This window comes from Azolla caroliniana, unplaced genomic scaffold, assembly GCF_043228905.1.
Source record: "Azolla caroliniana isolate FFs.n. ecotype wild unplaced genomic scaffold, voAzoCaro1.0.p SCAF_8, whole genome shotgun sequence".
NCBI lineage: Eukaryota > Viridiplantae > Streptophyta > Polypodiopsida > Salviniales > Salviniaceae > Azolla > Azolla caroliniana.
Window position 1 is genome coordinate 12,997,263 of NW_028230443.1, and position 20,621 is coordinate 13,017,883.

Here is a 20,621-nt window from a genome sequence, read left to right on the forward strand (position 1 = left end):
TTCCGAACGCTCCGCCTCGCATGTTCGAAACGTCTTGTCGGTAGTAGAAGTTATGTTCTCAGGGTTGCTCTTGGTTGCGTCATCCTTGGTTGAATTGGCCTCTTCTTCCACAAACTTGTCCTCTTCTTCCATCGAAGTTCGAATAGAGCATTTGTACTTCTTGTGCATTGCATCTTGTTCGAACATGATTCTCCTCAACCAGCAACATCGACTGGAGATCGAAGGAGGGAGGATTCTCCCTCACGAGGATTGCCAACCGAATGGCTCCGAACTGAGGTGTTAAGCCTCCAAGGAAAATATGCACCATTTCATCGTCGTCAATGCTAACATTGATCGACCCGAGGGCATCACACAACTCCTTGAACTTCAAGGTGTAGTTGCCAATTGGCATGTCCCTCTGTTGTATACCATTCAACTCTTGACAGAGTTGAAACTTTCTTGCAGTCGTGTTAGTTGCGAAAATCTTCTTAAGGTTCCCCCACGCCTCCTTCAACATTTTGGCCTCTCGGATGTAGCCAAGCATGTGATCATGGACACATGATGCAAGGCAATACAACACACGACTCGTCGCTTGCTCCCAAACTGGGTAGTCGGCATGTGTTGGGTTGGGTTGATTTTCGTTTGCTCCTTCGACATAACTCCAATTGCCTTGGACGACAAGTATTGGTGCATCTTGTACTCCCAAGATGCAAAGTTGTTTTTGTCAAGCTTCTTGGTAGGAAGAGTGCTTCCCATCATAGTGTTCATTGTCAAACTTCTTCTTCTTCTCCTCTTTGATACAAATTGCGCAGGTTGCTGCTACAACGATCAACCGGTTCTTTTCGAACACGGGATTAAGCACATCACACGCAGAGGCAATGGGCTTCAATCAAGCAACCACACGCTTTGATACCATGTAAAAAATCGGTGATGATTCTGTGCAGCGGAAGAACACCCCACCTCCTTGTATAGTAACTAGTGTCCTAGAGTGTGTTCCCACTCACGGGAAGTTGAGTTTGATTCTCAACACTTCAATTCATGCAAGGAACCACACATCATTATAGAAACTAAATCTCCAAAACTTTGTTTCAACAAAGTTAAACCTAATGTTTGATTGCATAAATGGAATAATTGTAGCTCAAAGAACCCGAGAAAATTAAAGTTCACCTTACAGAGTATGGCATAAAGCTTCTTACACACAAAAACCTAAACTATACAAATAAACCAGAGACTAGAGAGAGGGGGAGACCACTTACTAGAGAGTAACCAAGGAGGGAGTAAAGTGGAAGCAACAATAAAGATTTGCATAACAGGGTAGACAAGGGAGAAAAGAAGAGGAAAAAGAGTAGAACCAAGATTTGAGAGTCATATGAGGGGGGATGTGACGAGCATATCCATAACCGTAGTTGTGGGCTAATTCGTAAGGAATGAAGGGTGAGGATTGAGTTATTCAATCCTACGGTGGGAGATAACTTTAGAGTGTTTTATCTCAAACCAAGTGTGAAACATACAAGATCCTAGGGTTTGAGCCTATACAAGAAGGCTAACTACCTTCATGATAGGTCTCTTTTATTATTATTGTTTGAGATAGAAATGCTAACAGTGGGGTAAAGCTCTAACTTCATACATGTGTGCCTCCTTCAAACCCAAGGTACAAGTCCGTACTCGGTGGTTTGGGGGACTTGGATCCGTCTCTCAACTTTATTAGGGGGCGATCTGGTAGATTAGCGCCCTTTCTTCCTTATTTTGCTTAAAGTTAATAGGGGGAAGAGCATAATCAACAATAGAGAGTTGCGTGAAAGGGGAGAATAACTTGGCATACCTAATATATATATATATATATGGAATAGTCAATCTTGCTCTACCATCCAAGAAATAACTGATATCTTAGGTATGGATAGACGATTCATTCTTGTTCCCCAAATCTTTACCCAATAATAAGCTAAAGTCATGTAAGTGTGGAGTGTGTTGGCCTTGGCATCAAGATTGCATAATAATATGCGTATGTCGGTGCTTATTAGAAGAGTGATTTGGCTGATCTTGGATGGTGTTGCCAAATATTAGATGAAGGGAGTGTTTGTTTTAAGGAAAATAATGTTATACTCTTTAGTTTTATTAGCCCTATAAAGGTTAGTTTTCTAACCTGAAATATTGCTCATAGTCCAAATATATGTAAGAAATATGGGCATATTGTAATTTGTGGTGAATGGCTACTCTTTATTAGGTAAGAATGGTTAGTGGCCAATATGCTTATAATGTGATAGGGACACCTTTTTTTCAGTGTCCTAACATTGGGGCTACCTTTTGGTCCTCAATTTCTCCCATTTTACATCCACTAAGAGACACTTTCCTCATGTAGCTTTTCCGCCTAATTGATTGAGATATGCACGTTTCTTATTTAGTAATTATCATTATCATCTAGACACGTCATACATGTTACTTATATAGTAGTTATTTATTTAATTAAGACTAATATATTTCTTAATTAGTGTAGTTGATTAGGTGTGTATTAATTCTTAATTAATTTAAGAAGCCTTTATAGTTTCCTTGGTTGCTTAGAGTGAATAAGTACATGCTTTTATGTGTTGATGTAGGATATGGTCTTTACCATCGGGGAGTAATGTTCCCCAATTCCTTAGTTACCCATCAAAAGGAAGATGACCCCTTAGGAATCGATAATGACCCTCGGAAATGCAACACTCTAAGGTATGAGTTGTGTTGATCCCTTCAAGAAAAGGCGATTCAATGCCACAACTTAGGCTACCATATTGGTGCTAATATGTCATTATCGCAAAGTTTGAATTGGATATTTGGTACAAGTTTAGATAAGTTTATGTCTTAGAAGTCTCAAGATTGGTCGTTTGGTGATAATTATTCCAATGATTTTTTACTTTTGCCTTTTAAAGATTATATGCATAGGCACTCAATCTTGGGCAGAAATATATATATATATATATTTTTGGAAGATGTAGGTATATCCATAGGAAAATGAGAATTGATTAATAAATGTGTGAAAAACTATACTTACAATGGGTGTCACGACTCACAATAGAGTAAGGTCACCCACTAATTACATGGGTAGTGGAACATGTTGAATTGCCAATAGGCAAGATGAACACTCCACTAAGGAAAGAATTTCCATTTGCTCTAATAAAGAAATTTGCCACATAGTACTCCCTTCAACTTTCAAAGATATGCTACCAGTCCATTCCTACCATCAAATACAAAAGCATTGCACATATCCCATTTATGTTGCAATCCCCAATACCTCAGAAATAGGAAAATGATCTCCATCTCTGATTTTGGGTCAATCTGTGTAGATTTTCCAAACACTCACTGTCTAGGCATCAAATAACACATTGGCAAGACTTCACAAATTTGAGAAATGTAACTCCAAATCTAGCGATCAATCGAACATTGTATAAAATGGTGAGTACTATCTTTCATTTGAACAATGCAAAAGAAGCAATTGCCCATTGCTATTCCGCAACGCTTTAGAGCTAATCCCAAAGGCAATCCCCCAATCAAAACTCTCCAAAGGAAGACCTTTGCTACAAGTGGCAATATAGAATGCCAACTACATTTTAAGATCTACCACCACCCAAGATCGGATTTGTGTATTTTCCATTATTCATTAGCCTTAGATGATAGCCATCCAAGAGATTCATCGGAGCAATGATACAAAAGATTAGTAATCGCTTGTAAAAAACAACGTTTGACCGCATAAACACCAATCAATCCACAGTTGTTCACTTGTTTGTAAAGGTAAAGGATCGTGCATCAATAGCAATATTTCATATAAACCTATGATTAAGCGGAATGCGTAATAATTGTCACGTTTCGACAAAATCCGAAATTCTTTGACCCCCAAACGAAACAAAAGATTAAACGGAGAGCTCAATCTCTTCTCTTCTCTCTCTCTCTCTCTACCCCACTAGAGCCACTCCCATCTAAAATGTCGTACTATAAGGAACACTTTATGCACTTCTCTGAGTTAGGTTTTATCACGCGCCCAAAATATCTAGATGTATTCTTACCACACACACTAAGGGTTGCCATTGGTCAACTTAGAATATCATCTCACCAACTTGAGATTGAGAATGGACGTACTAATGGAGTCCCTAGGGAGGAAAGGATATGTAGGTTATGCCACATAGAGATAGAGGATGAGTACCATTTTACATGCAAATGCCCCACCTATGCCGAGATAAGGGCAAAATACCAAGACATACTTGGTTCCTCTCCCACCCTCCCTAAACTATTAGATACACTAGATATAAAGAAATTACGTAGATACATCTTAGAATTGAAACACCACAGAGAGAACAAATTACAAAACGTTGATAATAATGTTGCTAATGTTTACCAACATATAACAAATGAAGTTTTTCAGGAACAGGGGGAGACAATGAATGTCGACACACCTGCACCACTCGGACTTCTCCTTGATGAAGCAGAAAATCAAAGAAGAACCAAACGCCCTCGGATGCCGGGTTTCAAAGCAACTCGACGAGATGTAGAAGCAATAAAGAAAATAAGGGAACGTGAACTACACTGCCTAGAAGCCATGGCTAGGGCACTCTATGCATCGGGACCATGGGTCACACCCACACCAAAAACTTTTGACCTCCCACTTCTTTTTGAGAGACTTGGGTGGAAATGAGATTAGGCTTGGCGCAAAGTTTTGTACACTACTAGAACTTTCTTAGCTTAAGCTATTTTCTTTTATTTTTAGTTTTGATGATCGGATAAACACTCATCTTTTGTTGTAACCTATTTGTCTCATGGGCCAAATTTGGCCTTAGAAGACATTAATATATCTTTCGTTCTTTCTTTCTTTCTCTCTCTCTCAAAGAACTAACTAACTCAATGTCTCCTCGAGACAGACAGTAGTTTTATATATGTACATAGTTAGCATCCAGCACACAGAGAAACATGGAAGGCGACCAGAAGAAGAATACTAAGATGATGAAGATGAAGAGGAGCAATGGAGAGCTCGCAAGGAACTATGAAGACCCCTTAATTTCAAGGGTAAGAAAGAAGAGAAGAAAGCTCAGCCGTTTCTTCACTTTTAGAGCAGAGAAGATGCTTCACAACAGGAGCAGGAAGAGTAGTGGAAGATTAAGAAGAAGTAGAGAAAGAATCCTATGCTCCGATAATCTCGAGCAGTTGGACAGAGTTGATATCGTTAGTTCAAACGAAGAGAGATCAAAGGAGAAAGAAGTGCAAAGCTCAATGAGAGAGGAAAAAGAGGAAGAGAAAGATGAAGAAAAGGAGGAGGAAGAAGAAGACGACGACGAAGGAAGAGAGGGGACTTTTTATGATGATTCTTGTACTCAGCCTTTTAGTCCTCAAGTAGAAAGAGAAGCAGGTGCCCCAATTATCCCCATTGAATGGGAAAATGTGGTAAAATCTGTTGTCGATGGGTCAATGATTGATGCAGTTATAATTGTTTGTGGTGGGAAGAATTCGGGAAAATCGACTTTTGCTAGATATTTAGTGAATTCCCTGCTTACCAGGTTTTTTTCCTTCTCATTTTTCTGGCCATTTCTTTTTAGAGGGAAATGATTTTATTCTAAAGTTGTTTATTTCAATGTTGTAAAGGCTTTCAATCTGATAGTGTCCTTTATGGTAGACTAAAGTTATGAAGTGATTTACAATGAATGTAACACCAAACCAACCTGTTGCTCAATAGTTAACACACATGGGGCACAATATGTACCACTACAACCTCATGTTTATGTATTAGAATTTTGAAATTTTAATCAGATAATCTCATGAATGTATAAGCATATATTGATGGGATGCGTAAAGTCACTTTTATGATTTGCAAAGGAAATGCTTTCAAGTTGTGGTTCAACACGTTATGTCATGTTTTTATATGCTCAAAGTTGTGGGTATTTGTTTTGACCTTGACTTTCTGTTCTTGTCTAGGTATCAAAATGTTGGCTTTTTAGATACTGATGTTGGGCAACCGGAGCTTACTCCTCCTGGACTTCTCTCTTTTCATTTACTAGACAAGCCTATTGTAGGTATGTATATTTCTCAACGTATTGATCATTTTGTTGGAGGCCTTTAATGTTTGAAAGTTAAAAAATTGGTTCACAACATGGAAAGAATAAATAAACGTGAAGGCTATTTGTTCCATCATCTTCTGTTTTATGCGTCATTCTTTCTCCCCACTGTGTGTTTGGGAAGCGTAAATTCCACTTTTATGTTTATGCAGGTTTGCCAAAGCTTGAAATGAAGAACCCTGAGAGGTCAGTTCCTTTTATCTTTTTATCAATGCAAAGTTCAAATGTCTGATAGGTAGTAGAAAGAATGAAGTTATTGATAGGTCTTTTCATAGAAAATAAAAATGCCTTTAACACATGATGATACACCATCTTTACTTTCTGAAGTGGCAGCACATGAAAGATGCATTTCAGGAATAAGTAGGAAAATAAATTTTAAAATTGATTTCTATGCAACAATTACAGAATTTAAAGCAGATTAGTTCTTAAGACAGGAATAAGGCCAAGTAACGTGATTTCTTTAGAAAGAGTCTAGATGTATGTGAGAGTAGTCTAAACATATTTATAGGTCGAGGAAAAGGTCAGTCTTTTTTCCAAATGACCATGATTGTGCTGTTTGTGATGTGGCTGTAGTAAAAGAGAAAAAGTGAGGATGTTTCAATGTGGTAAATTAATGGAAAGTCCCAAATTACAAATGCAACTTTTTGAGTTCTTTCTCAAAAATGTAGCAGTGGTGGTGCAGACTACAGATGGACTAGATTTGCAGATTTTGATGCAAAAAACAGGAATAGGTTATGTTTAAGATGAAGATATTTGGCATATAAATTGGTTATGTTAAACTCATATTATCAATCATGTAAGTTTTTACTCTAAGCAGATCACGTGGGTTTTGTGAAAGCCAATCGTTGCATCTTACAAAAAATGAACAGTGAGCATGATAGCAATGCTTTGAAAGGGAAAATCAAGGAGTAGATTTAAATATCGATTTGATTAGCTCAAAAATGACTTAACAAATGGCAGTCAAATTGACGTTTCGTTCATTCAAAAATAGAATTATGATGCTTTGCATATGACTTTCTGATAGGGATGAGACGTTGTGCATCGTGATAATAATGTAGCAATGAATATATGCTCAAGTACCCAACCTATTGGAAGGAGAATAGGTGGTAACGATCTTGATCAAAGAAATGTAAATTATAAAGAATTGCTACCAAGTGAAAAAAATTGGTTGACTTTTATGAGTGTGGCAGCCCTACTGACTCACTTAGCGAAGGTGGCAAACATGCTTTGGATATAAAGATTCTATATGCGTGTTGCAATGAGGAAATGCATGGCTCATGTTGTTTTTTTAACACATAATGGTGCGTTACACTCTCATTTGCTACGACTATCATTGCTAGTAATATATTTTCTTTATTTTACACTTACTGAGCATTGCCATAAAATCTCTTGGTGATCTCTTAATGTCTCACTGTGACATGCCTTATTTCTCAATTCCTTATTTACGTCTAGGATTTCAGGCGGATTTGAAATAACATCAAGATATTAAAAGTTTCTGTGATAATATATGGATTTTGGAATCAGAATCAGAATCTATATGGTCTCTTTGTCCATGGTGATATGGTGAGAAGTGTGTTAATCTCTCAGAAACTCTGACTTTCTGACAAAAGGTGAGATTGACACTCCAATCTGGTGGGGTGTTGTGTCCAATAAAGAGCATAGAATGCCTCTCTTTGATGTCATGGAGTTTTCATTCCCAAGCATTGCTTCTCATTATCTATCGTCTTGTTCCTCTTTGTTCCATACAAAGCGTACATGTTCTTAATGCGTTCTTCTTCCATATCAAGCATTGAGGCACTCTTCCCTGATGAACTCATTTCTTTTGACAGAAACATATTGTCCCAGTTTTCCATCATTGATCTCTTTCTTAGTTTTTGTGAATTTCTGGGTAGGCAACACATTGTTGGTTATTATGTATGTATACCAACCCTGTAGATCGATTTGTAGCACCAGATGAGATACTCATTTTCCTTCTATTGTATTGTTGGCATATTCTTTTTCATGCCACCAGTAGATAAGAAAAAAATCAACATCTTATCACGTGCTATGAGTCAACCTGGGGGTTTGGATACATGAATAATAACAAACACTACACAGCCTATCCAAAAGTGATGAAAACTGATAAAGAAGATCAACAGGCAAGTTGGAACGGTCTGATTCCATCAAAAGAAATGAGTCCATCTCATTAAACTGATTCAATAAGATGATCAAGCCTAGTTAATTTCTTCTATATCCCAGTTTCTGGTAATCGTTGTGGTTATGGTCACATCTTTAGGTATAATTTCTGCTGTAAATAACAATCTTGATTGGCAGAAATCTCAATTTACAAGAGAATAATGCATGCATATATTTTCTTTAACATATCAAAGTGTCAATATTTTTATCTGCAGCATGATGAAAAGTAAGTTTATATTCATTATAGATGCTACTTCTTTGGAGACGTTTCAGCCAAATCAAACCCAGATGATTACTTGACAAATATTTTCTCTCTTTATCATTATTTTCGGCACAAATATCATTTACGTGAGTTAGAAAATGGAGCCAGCGTACCAAAGGAGACCCAAACTCCCCTTGTGATCAATACGCATGGCTGGATTCAAGGTAAGCAATGTTTATGTCAGATTGATATGATCGATCATTTTTAGATTGGTGAGCACTTAACACCTGTTTAAATTTAACATGCAGGTGTTGGATTTGATGTTCTAGCTAACATAATTGGTCATGTCATGCCTACACACGTTATCCAGATTAGAACTAAATCAGCAAGAAGAAATCTTCCAACAAATCAGTTTTGGGAATCAAAAGAAACAAAAACCTTGCCGGAGCTTCTTTTTGTTGATAGTGTCATTGAACAGCATGCCGAATTGTGAGTTGAGTTATTAATAGCTAGATCCATGAACTTGAGAAAGTGTATGTTCCTGTTTTACTCTATCTTTGTAAAACCTTGATTTCAGCTCTTATGATGTTTTATGGAACTGCAGAGCTGAAATCAAGTTCAATGCACGTGAGTTAAGGGACTTGAGAATGCTTTTCTACTTCCAAAAGGGTTTAAAGGAGGATGGGTTTCTAGAGACCTCCCAATTGCGAACTGTTTTCTCAAAAGCAGCTATATCTCTAGCATCTTTGAAACCTTTTCAAGTGCCAATTTCAGCAATCAAAGTTGTGCATCAACATCAGGAGGTAAGAATATAATTTTGAATGAAATTTTCTTTGTTTTTGACTTTCTTGATCTAATGGGTAATGAGACAAGCTGCAGGTGCCTCTATGTGAGTCGATTTACAGCTTGAATGCAGCATTAGTAGGACTTGGAATCAGCTCAGGTTCAGGAAAAGGTGACATGTTTGGACAAGGCATCAAACCAAATTGTGTTGGACTAGGTAAACTGTTATTTCCTCTCACATTTGCCGTATGTAATGAGTTCCTTTGTTTATATGTTAGCATCATACCTTCTATTTTTTGACATGGAGCTGCAAAAACTAAGATCAAATCTTTGGACTTTGTAAACTGAAATCTCCTTTCATTTCATATGAATTCGATCTTCCTCTCAACCATGCATTTACATCATAATTATATTTAATGATTGCTATACTTGTGAATGATGTTCGTGCACCTCCTGTCATCTTTGATACTCTTAATCATAATTGGTGATGTGCATTCATGCCTTAAATTTTGGTACAGGAATTGTCCGAGGAATAGATACTAAAAAGGGGGTTCTTTATGTGATTAGTCCTCTAGTTTTAGAGGAGTTGCAACAAGTGGATGTATTCCTTCAAGGCAAAATAGAAATTCCAGTAGCTTTATTACAGGTACACTGAAAAACTTTGTTTTACATTAGTTAACAGCCTGTTTTTCTTTTGGAATTGCTTGTTCAGACGTTGCTTTACAAAACTAAACTTATGGAATTGCTTCTTCAGACTCCAGGTTATGTTTCTCCTTACCTATGTCATAACGTGATCTCTATAGAAGGCACGGGTTCAGCTGTCATTGGAAGTGGGAGAAAGAAGTGGTTGCGAACATGAACATAACATATATGTTCTCAGACAAGGATGGAAATGAAAAGTATCATCTAGGTTCAACATCATATAGCACAATATACGTGCCTTTTTGTGCCCTCAACAGCATGTTTGCAAATTGATTCCACAATGCTTGTATAACATATGGCCTTCCTATCTTTTCTTATCTTTCCTTCCTATTGTTGTTCTTTGAATAAGGTGCACACACAATACGTGTAAGGACCTTTTTACACAGGTCAGACATTTACATTTAAGTACATGAGGGATTTTGGGCAGAAATGGGATGTTCTGCAGCTTTTTCAAGGAATGTAAATGAGAGATTTTTCTTCTAGATGTACATGCTGAGGGGTTTATTGTAATGTACATCCCCATGGACATCACGGAGAATTCATTTGCATCAAGCAAGAGAACCCAATCAAGTGTTTGGGAAAATTTAAATGCAGTTCATCTTCCAACTCTCAAAGTTGAAAAACTCCTTGAAAAATCATATTTTTGAAGCCTAAGCAATGGAGGTCACCTAGCTTAACTTTTGATTCTACTTGTACATTTTTTTCCTATTTTTGAAAGTTAATCACTGAATCATGACATACTATGGAATTTGATAGCTATTGCAAGAGACAATTTCTTTTGTAGAGATTATCTAGTAGCCTGAAACAAGCCCCATATTTTGGTTGCCTGAAACAATGCCCCATATTTTGGTTGCCTGAAACAAAGCCCAATTGATCATAGATATATCAAAGTATGTGCTTGAAATGTAAGGCATTAGAAACAGCTTTTGCACACTTGAGTGAAGCCCATGTGGCAGTGAAGGACTGGAAACATACAAGGAGGTCATAGTTAGTGTGAAAAATAAATCGCAATGACTTGTTTGGAGATGTAGAAAGGGAGGAAGAAAGTATAAATACAGCAAATCAGGAGCAATTGCCATGCCGTCGCGAACAATTTAACTGGGGCTCCCGTGCAGCTAATCCGGATATTCCACCCATTTCGGACAGCGCAGTAGAGCTCATGTTGTCAGAACAGAATCGAACATGGATTGTGCAAGAGATTCAATGTTTGGAGAAGAAGACTATCATTGCGCATGTCTTGGGCTTTCGTCCTATATGCACTGATCTCCGTTTGTTGCTTCAAGCCGCTTTGAAACATGATCTTGACAACATTACAAATGTACCAATACTTGGCAAAAATTACTACCAACTAGAGTTCGAGTTGGAACGTATGGTACCAATTTTGTTGGAGAAGAAAGCAGTAGCAGTCAAGGGAGGCTGGATCTCTTTTCACAAGTGGAGTCACAATTTCTCCGCAAATCAGGTGCATCATGATTTTGATTCATATCAAACATGTGTGGTTGTTTTTCCTAATTTGCGAAAAGAATGGTTGCCTTCTATGCATGTGATTGCTAGCACTATTAGTACGGTTTTAGAAATTTATGATAAACCACACCGGATTGAAGATAAGTATCTAGGAGCTGCATCTGCTAAGCTTTTGATTTCTAATTCTACAAGTTTGCCCACAAACATTTTGTTGCCCAATTTACTTGACCCTCTACATGCCCTTTATTCTCAAAAAATCTTGTATAGGGTTTGCCGAATCAGTGCTTTTGTTGTTTTGGGTTTGGTCATTTGGTAAAATATTGCCTGAAATTTAATGAAGACATTAACAAACATACACCTAGCACAACTATAGTTCCATATAAGAATAGATTTGATGGTTGGACCACAATGGAGCATAAGAAGACATCTCCACGTGTATCTCTAAATAAACCTTCACAAGTGCCAATTAATAATATTCAAGAATTCCCTCCCTTGCAGAATACATATAATGCACTCCAAATAGAAGAGGAAAGTTCACAAGAGCTGAATAATGGGTGTCACTCATCATTCCACCTTCCTCAATAGAAACTCAAGTCAGATTCTTCGTCATAGAAGATAGATCAACACTCTACTCAGTTTGATACATCCTTTCCAAAGTTGATGGTAGGACAACTTAAAAATTGTTGAGAATCAACAAATTTTGATTACGTTTGCTAATTCAGATTCGTCCAATAAGCTTAAAGGAAAAGTTGCCACTAATTTACAAGTGTATTTGGAAGTCCAAAGGACAACCAATGGATATTGAAATGAACCAAGAGCACATTCATGCTGGATTTCAATTTATAGTTACACAGGACCCTTTGACAATCCAAAATTTGAAAAGTTGGTCAAGGAACATAGGATGCATAAGTATCTAGGGAAGGATTTGCTTTTGAAAAGACAAATGAGAGCTCATGAGGGTGCCAAGAAAGGACGCTAGGATGCTTTTCATGAGAAAAGGACATCTCTAAACCCTATGTAATATGGATGCCCTACATTTTCTTTCCTGGAATGTGCAAGGCCTGGGTGGTCAGGCTTTTCGCAAATTTAAAGGATTCTTACGTTCAGATTTAGGTACTTCTAATATTGGTACTATTGATATCCTCTTTCTACAAGAGCATCACTTGTGCAGGGATAGGATTCAAAAGTATGGCTCCATTTTACTAGGATGGTGGACTCGTTTTTGGGTTCTTGATGTGTTTTTTGTCCTCGTTTGCCGTGTTGTCCATAACCACTTCCTCCTTGACATCGTTTTTCGTGGCTATCTCCTCAACCATATAGGGCCTCACACTCATTGTCCTCCTTGATCATGCAAGCTTTGATTATGCTTGCCTCTTCATCGCTTGAGGTTTCGAACACAATGTGTGCTTCGAAACACTTGTTCACCCTTGGGTTGGCATTTTTACCTTTCGTTGTTATCGGCCTCAACCTTGGCCGTCATTTCATCACAAGGTTAGAAGGTGGCTTGTTCCACACCTTCTCATGTGGTACATTCATCATACCGTAATTGGGCCATCGTATCATGTGCATCTTTTTTCAGCATTTTTTGACAGGTGACATTCTACTCTTCCACTCTTTTACTTGGTTTCGGCTATGTTATAGCCTTCACTTTGGCGTTGACCTACCCCTTTAAGCTCTTGTAAGACTTCCTTATGTAGGCTTCCAAATTGAGTACCGTCATACTTCTTCGAGTTGAGCTCTCTTCCTTAGGTGGTAGTGGGTTGATCCGTCTTGACCACCTTCGATCATCCTTCATGGACTCCACTGTTGTCAATAAGATTCATATCTCCCTTCTATCGTGTCATCAACATATTCTTCCCACTTTGGCCCAATCTTTGGTGAATCCATTTGCATTGTCATGATCCTCTAGTTGGACTCCAATGGCCATTCATTCCTTTCAATCAATTGACGTCACGAACATTAGTACCTTATCCACCCCCACTAGTCTTTGATCCCTCCTCAAGAGTTGAGCAAAACAACGCTTGACATCTAGAAAAGCATGTGTGGCACTTTGGTCTTTTTATCAATGCTACCCATGTGTTGAATTCACACCGGCATTATCCCTTCGGCTCTTCGTAGGCTCATTAGAGTTGAAGGATTGTAGGAGTCAAAGGAAGCGATGAGTGACACCATCAATACAAGGAACTCGAGATTGTGAGGGTTGTTTACACAAAAATGATATCAAAAGGGCCTCTTTGTAGGCCTAAAAATGATAGATTAAAAAAGATTCTAAACCCCTTTATAGAGTAGGGTTTACAAATGTAAATAGCGAATAAGTACACTGGTGGAAATGTGAAATGATACAATGAATGATTAGAAGATAACCATTAAGGTTAAACGGAAACAAATGTTGGGGAGTCAACCGAGTTTCTGGTGAAGGTGCAAGTCAAGTAGGTTTCCGAGACTGTGACTACCTCCGACGACTACGATGCCTCAAATCGGAGTAGTGTTTTCGGGCCACTTTCTCCTTCCTTCAAATGACTGAAATGCAAGTTTGTTTAACCCCTTCTTTGAATTCATCAACGTGTAGTGATGCTCGCTAGAAAATTGGTCTTAATGTATGGGTATAGGCGACTCAAGTAGGACACTGAGTATGGGTATAGGCGAGTCAAGTAGGACACCGAGACTGTAACTACCTTCAACGGCTACGATGTCTAAAATTGGAATATTATTCTTGGGTCACTCTATCCTCCCTTCGAACGACCAGTGTGCTCTCTTTTAAACCTCCAAAATGATAAGATGAAGAAGACAAAAAAAACCCTCACTCAAGTATGTTGAGAAGAGGAAGAAAACGAAACCCTAAAATTTGAAGAAGAAGAAGATTTAAAAGAGGAAGCAAAAACCCTATTGGTACACCTCAAGACACAAAATGGGCAACCTCCTAATGGTGCACTCTTGAAAACCAAAATGAGCGACACGAAATAAGCCCTCTTCTCCTCTTTTTATAGAGAAAAGAGATGCCTAATTTCCACATTTAATGTTAATATTCCTAATTTTTTTCGAAAAAGAAAAGTAATAAGTAGTCCTTAATTCACACTGTGTTGACAGAGAATCGAACTCTACACTCCCCTCAAGCCTAAAGAATAGCTCTAACGACTAGGCCATTCACTTTTATTATATGTATTTGTTTTACATATATACATACATTGTTGAGATTGTGAGTGGATCCTCTGTTTTTCCACCTTCTATCTTTGGTCACGCCACATCATGACACAGTCTCATATAAAGTAAAAACAATGTCATGGCAAACATGCTTTGGGGGGCAACATATGAAGGTGAAAGCTACATGGTATTAGAAGATGAAGATATCGATCTAATTCTTTAAGATGTCTTGTGCATCTATGGGAGAATAGGATGTGCGAGTGCTCAATGCCTTTAACAAAAGCAAGTATGAAGGGGAGTGGTTCCATATAGGCAAATTCTTGAGCTCGATGGTGCTAGTCGCTTTAAGGTCAAAGGAGGAATCACAAAGGATCAGGAAGAAAGCATATAAGTACATTCTATAAGGTGAATATAACTGGATGCATCCAAAGAAGATGACGAGAACACCACTAAGGGTGGTTTGCAACAAGGAAGAATAAATAACTTTGGTGTCCAAGTTCCATGAAAGTTCTTTGGTAGGTCATAGGGGTACATGGGCAACTTCCGAAAAGGTAAAGGAGAAGTATAAAGGGGAGCGGTTGCATATTAAAGGAAAGTTCTTGAACTTCATGATCGTGGACGCTTCATTGTCAAAGGAGGGAGCACAAAGGATGTACAAGGTGTACAAGTACTTCCTACAAGGAGCATACATTTGGAAACATGGAAAGAAGAGGATGGGGACACCACTAAGGGTCATTTGCAAGAAGAAGGAACAGACAACTCAAGTGTTTGAGTTACATTAGAGTCCTTGGGCAGGTTACAAGAATAAACGGGCAACTCAAGTGTCGAAGTTACATTAGAGTTCTTGGTTCGGTTACAAGGGTAAATGGATAGCTTTGGTGTCTGAGCTCCATTAGATTTCCATTAGAGTCCTTTGGCACAATCAACCACCGGTTCGAGTATGGTGTGGTGGACAACCCAAGTATTCCCATGTCAATCTTCTCCTTCAGTAGCTCAATTAGGTTCAAGATGTGAGCTCTTGGTACTTGGATCGACCTGACTATTCCATGGTACTTGGGGTACCGTGAATATCGTTATTAGTTCCACAATCTTAGGATCGACATATCAAATCTTGTTTAGTGAGGAGACAAAAGCTCTTCCGTGGCTTTCAAGCATCCTTCTAAACCTTGACTCATCTTTTGACAATAGGAAACCATACTCTCCATGTCCTCAAGAGTGTCATTGAATAAAACCGCCTCCTCGACATTGCATATTGCATCTTCATTTTCTAGTCTAATACATTGTTTTAGGTACTTCCCGTACCTTACACCTATCTAGAAAATTTACAAAGTCCATTTTTGAAGAACCAAATCTGTTTTTTGTAATTTGGGGACTTATGATGGCCCAGGCTATTGGGGTCTCACACATTAATAGCCTCATAAATAATTCTCCTAGTTGTGCTCAGGATTTGGCCTTACTATCAAGAATTGGACCGAATTTCTTCATTTTTGACTCTTCACTCTTGCATATTTGAACACATTGTCAAGCACCTTTGTTTCCATTTGTGTTGCAATGATGTATGGCTCTCCCATTATAACAGGGTGAGAGGACGTCTCTTGGACAAAGAAATGTTGCTCTATTTCCACATCCCCTACCTTCACCCTTACATTTGGGCAAGCACCATATTGTGTATATCTTCGGTTGCTCGATGGTACGCGTATCTTTTTCCCATGTTTGTTGTTGATCGATCATTTCCCTTTTTGATAAAAGGCCATGGACATTATGTGCGGAAATAACGCTCGACCACAACCGAGTCTTCAAAAAGGAATAGAAGAGACCAAACGAAAATAGAGATGACACAGGATGTTTACCTGGAAAACCCTATATGGGAAAAACTACAGGAGCCCACAGACTCCAACCATCATTAATCTGATCCGTCTTTGGCATGTGTCCAGCTTGTTGGTTGAGAGCACTTGGTCATCATATTCGATCTATTCTCCTTCATGTGGATCTTCGTCAACACGAAGTCTTGATCTTCTACCTTCTCTCAGAGCTAGTGCTATCTCCTCTGAATGTGCTTGGTCTGGGAATGGAAGGCCGCATTCTTCGCAAGATGTATGGCACTTTTACTGTCGCAGTAGAGCCGGAATTCCTCCTACTGGATCCCTAGCTCTCTGATGAAGTTCTTCATCCAAATTATCTCATTGTCGGCTTCCACAACTACCATGTACTCTACTTCCGTTGTTGACAGTGCAACGGACTTTTGCAGCCTCAACTGCCATGATACAGCTCCCCCTACATAAGTCATGGCATATTCGGATGTAGACCGGTTGGTATCCGCATCAGTCGACATATCCGAATCTGTTGAGTTGGTGTTTATCGGAGCCAAACTGAAGGCACATACTCGAGGTGCCTTTTAGATACTGGAGTATCCACTTAACTGTGTTCCAATCCTCTCTTCCCGGATTGCTCATGAACCGGCTAACTACTCCGATAGCACATGCAATATCCGGTCGGGTGCACACCATTGCATACATTAAGCTTTCGACGGTAGAGGAAAATGGTATCTTCATCATATCCGACTTCTCTGCCTTTGTCTTAGGGCTCTACTTTTCGGACAACATGCAATTTGCTGGAAGTGTCGATCCGACCTGTTTTGCCTTCGACATGTTGAACCTTTGAAGCACCTTTGTCACGTACTTTTCTTGTGACAATCACAATAGCTTCTTCTTCCGGTCCCGGATGATGTGCATCCCTAAGATTTTTCTTGCCGGACCCAAGTCTTTCATTCAGAACCTGGTTCAGTTTAGGGCCTTCTTCAGCATTCAGATCTTGACTTGGTCTCGTCCGACGATCAAAATGTTGTCCACGTATAGGAGCAATATCAAGAAATCTCCTTCGTCAAATTTCTTCACAAACACGTAGTGATCGGCCTGCGTCTTGTGGTACCCTTGATCCGTCATGAAGGAGTTCCGGTACCATTGCCGGGGAGTTTGCTTCAATCTATATAAGGTCTTCTTTAGCCGGCATACCAAGTGCTCCTTCCCTTTCCTCTCAAAAAATCCTTTCGGTTGCTGCATGTAGATTTCTTCTTCGAGGTCACCATGGAGGAATGTCGTTTTGACATCTAGTTGCTCTACCTCAAGGTCCATACTTGCGTCTTGTGATAGGCTTGCGTCTTGTGGTACCCTTGATCTGTCATGGAGTTCCGGTACCATTGTCGGGGAGCTTGCTTCAATCCGTATAAGGTCTTCTTTAGCCGGCATACCAAGTGCTCCTTCCCTTTCCTCTCAAAAAATCCTTTCGATTGTTGCATGTAGATTTCTTCTTCGAGGTCACCATGGGGGAATGTCGTTTTGACATCAAGTTGCTCTACCTCGAGGTCCATACTTGCCGCTATGCTCAGCACTGTCTGGATGGAAGTCATCTTAACTACCGGGGCAAAGATCTCGTCGAAATCCACTCCTTTCTTTTGCTGGAAACCCTTTACCACGATTCGGGACTTGTACCTCTGTGGATTTCTGGCGTCTCCCGATTTCAGCTTGTACACCCACTTGTTCCGGAGTGTCCTCTTTCCCTTCGGCAACTCCGTCAGTTCGTATGTGTGGTTCTCATGCAGGGAATCCATCTCGTCTTGCATGGCACTCAACCACTTGCAATTGTGGGTGTCTTTCTTTGCTTCTTCAAACCTTTCCGGCTTCCCCTCATCGGTCAGCAATACGTGCTCTGCATTTGGAAATCTCCCACGGGCTCTTCTCTCTCTGAGAGGGTATCTTCGTCCTTGGTTTCTGACTACCGGTTCCTCTGTTTGTTCCTCATCCGAATCCGACTAAGGATCTTGTCCGCTTCCGGTGTCTTCTTCTTCTTCGGTCGGTTTGGGTTCTTGTCCGAATCCAGTTGGTTCGTCGAGTGTCATCCGGTTTCGGCTAACATTCGGTTTTTCAATCGGGTAAGTCCTTGTGTCCTCAAGCTAGTTTTCATTGGATGATTCGAAGTTCATCACCTTCTTCTCCGACTCCCAGTCGGCAATGGTCTTGTCTTCCATGAAGACTATGTCCCGAATCGAGAACACCTTCTTGTCGACCAGATCCCACACCCAATAACCGAACTTATCATCGCCGTATTTGAGGAATATGCATGGCCTGCACTTAGGATCCAGGTTTGCTCTCTTGTCCTTTGCAACATGCACATATGCGAGACACCCGAACACCTTCAGATGCCGGTAAGACACGTCTTTACCGGTCCATACTCTCTGTGGTGTATCTCTGTCTAAGGGTATTGAGGGTGATCTGTTTATCACATACATCGTCGTCATCAATGCCTCAACCCAAAACGTCTTCGGTAGCTTTGCATGTGCCAGCATGCTCCGAACTCTCTCCATCATGGTTCGGTTCATCCGTTCAGCCAGTCCGTTTAATTCCGGCGTCTTCGGCACGGTAAATTTGAGTCGGATTCCATTCGATTGGCAGTACTCCTCGAATTGCCCCCGGTATTTTCCTCCATTATCTGCTCGAACCGCCTTCATCTTCCAGCTGGTTTCTCTTTCCACACTCGCAAGGATCTCCTTGAAGACGGATAGCACATGATCCTTTGTCTTTAGTAGTGAGACCCACAACTTCCGGTTGTGGTCATCTATGAACGTCCCGAAGTACGACGATCCGGCATGTGACTTCGTGTCCACTTAACACACATTGGTCTGCACCAGATCTAGTGGTGCATTTTGTCTCATTGGTGGTCTTGACCGGAAGGAGGTTCGGTTTTGCCTGCCGGCCAAGCAATCAGTGCACTTCTCAAGATGCACGTCTTTGTTAGCCTCAGGTGAATCAAATTGAGTGAGTGACTATCCATGATGGCCAAATTGAGCGAGTGAATTGAATTCTAGAGCAATACCTTAGGTTCTCACTTAGCTGTCGGCAAGATGATTGGATTGACCTCCTACCGTTGGCGGAGTTCACATATAATAATACACTACATGGTTCAACCGGGGTCACCCCATTTTTCGCCAACTGTGGTTTCCATCCTCGCTTCATCAACTCCATCCTTGCTAACTCTGTCAACCCTTCAACAGAAGAGGTACCTATACTTTAGAAGACATTAATCAAGAACTCTCCCTCGAGCTCATCCTTGCTCAAGACTGGTACAAAGCGCGAGCTGATCGTCAACACTCAGCCACACCCGCCTTTGTAGTTGCTTATCAAGTGTGGCTCTTACATCACCATGTCGACACTACTCAATGTTGTGCAAAGTTGAATTTGTAGTTAGCGATCAAGTGTGGCTCTTACATCGCCATGTCGACACTACTCGACCTTGCGCAAAGTTGAACTACAAAAAATTGGGGTCTTTCTGGATCATTGATCGCATCAACCCAGTCAGTTTTCAACTGGAACTTCCTCGGCATTTCCGGATTCATAATGTCTTCCATGCCTCTCTCCTTAACCCTCATTGTTACAGGCATGACCATATAATATCTTGTGGTGAGAATGTATCGTAGTATTCTATACACGTGGATAAAGTGTGAGGGTTAAACGAGAATGTAAAGAAGGAGAGGATTAAAAGATCCTCGGGATTGAGACAACCCATTAGGCCAAGTGTGAACTTGCCTGAGGGCCTTAGGTCTGGCTATAAATATGAGGCCTAGCTACCCTCATTTCATCATCTCTCGACTACGTCGAGACAAGGGGCCGAACTGTTGTTTGTACTTGTAGAGAAAAATGGACAACAGAGAAAAGAAGCAACAACAAACAGGGAGAACGCACACAACTTTTGGCGGGCACACTAAAAAACCCTTACTACATGTTAACGTATATACCTACTAATAAAATAGTGAGAATTACCTTTTCTTACTTTCTCACTATGTATCAATATATGACTAAACTCAAGAGCATTTATAGAAGGCATTCCACACTCTACCCAGGATTGAGGCAACTCTCTAAACCTAGAAGTTAGAAAATAAGAACTTTTCAGAAGAACGAAATCTAGGTATCTTTACCACATTATGAATGTTCGCATGAAATGTACTCTTATTTACACTTGTTCCAGAGTTATGCAAAATTACAGAAGCGGATTGTAGGTTCTATTCACCTAATATATGTAATTGTTTTGTAATCTATCCTATATTTTCA

At 39.8% G+C, this 20,621-nt stretch overlaps 1 protein-coding gene across 1 annotated transcript; it reads left to right on the top strand.

Moving 5' to 3' along the window:
- The first annotated feature begins 4,875 nt into the window (after positions 1 to 4,875).
- Positions 4,876 to 10,224, top strand: LOC147861031 (polynucleotide 5'-hydroxyl-kinase NOL9-like). The gene is made up of 9 exons (XM_087323795.1): positions 4,876 to 5,498; positions 5,914 to 6,011; positions 6,206 to 6,239; positions 8,476 to 8,654; positions 8,739 to 8,919; positions 9,035 to 9,233; positions 9,310 to 9,430; positions 9,732 to 9,859; positions 9,968 to 10,224. The coding sequence occupies exons 1-9, from the start codon at positions 4,915 to 4,917 to the stop codon at positions 10,070 to 10,072; spliced, it is 1,629 nt and encodes a 542-aa protein (XP_087179921.1). The 5' UTR covers positions 4,876 to 4,914; the 3' UTR covers positions 10,073 to 10,224.
- The last annotated feature ends 10,397 nt before the right edge of the window (positions 10,225 to 20,621 follow it).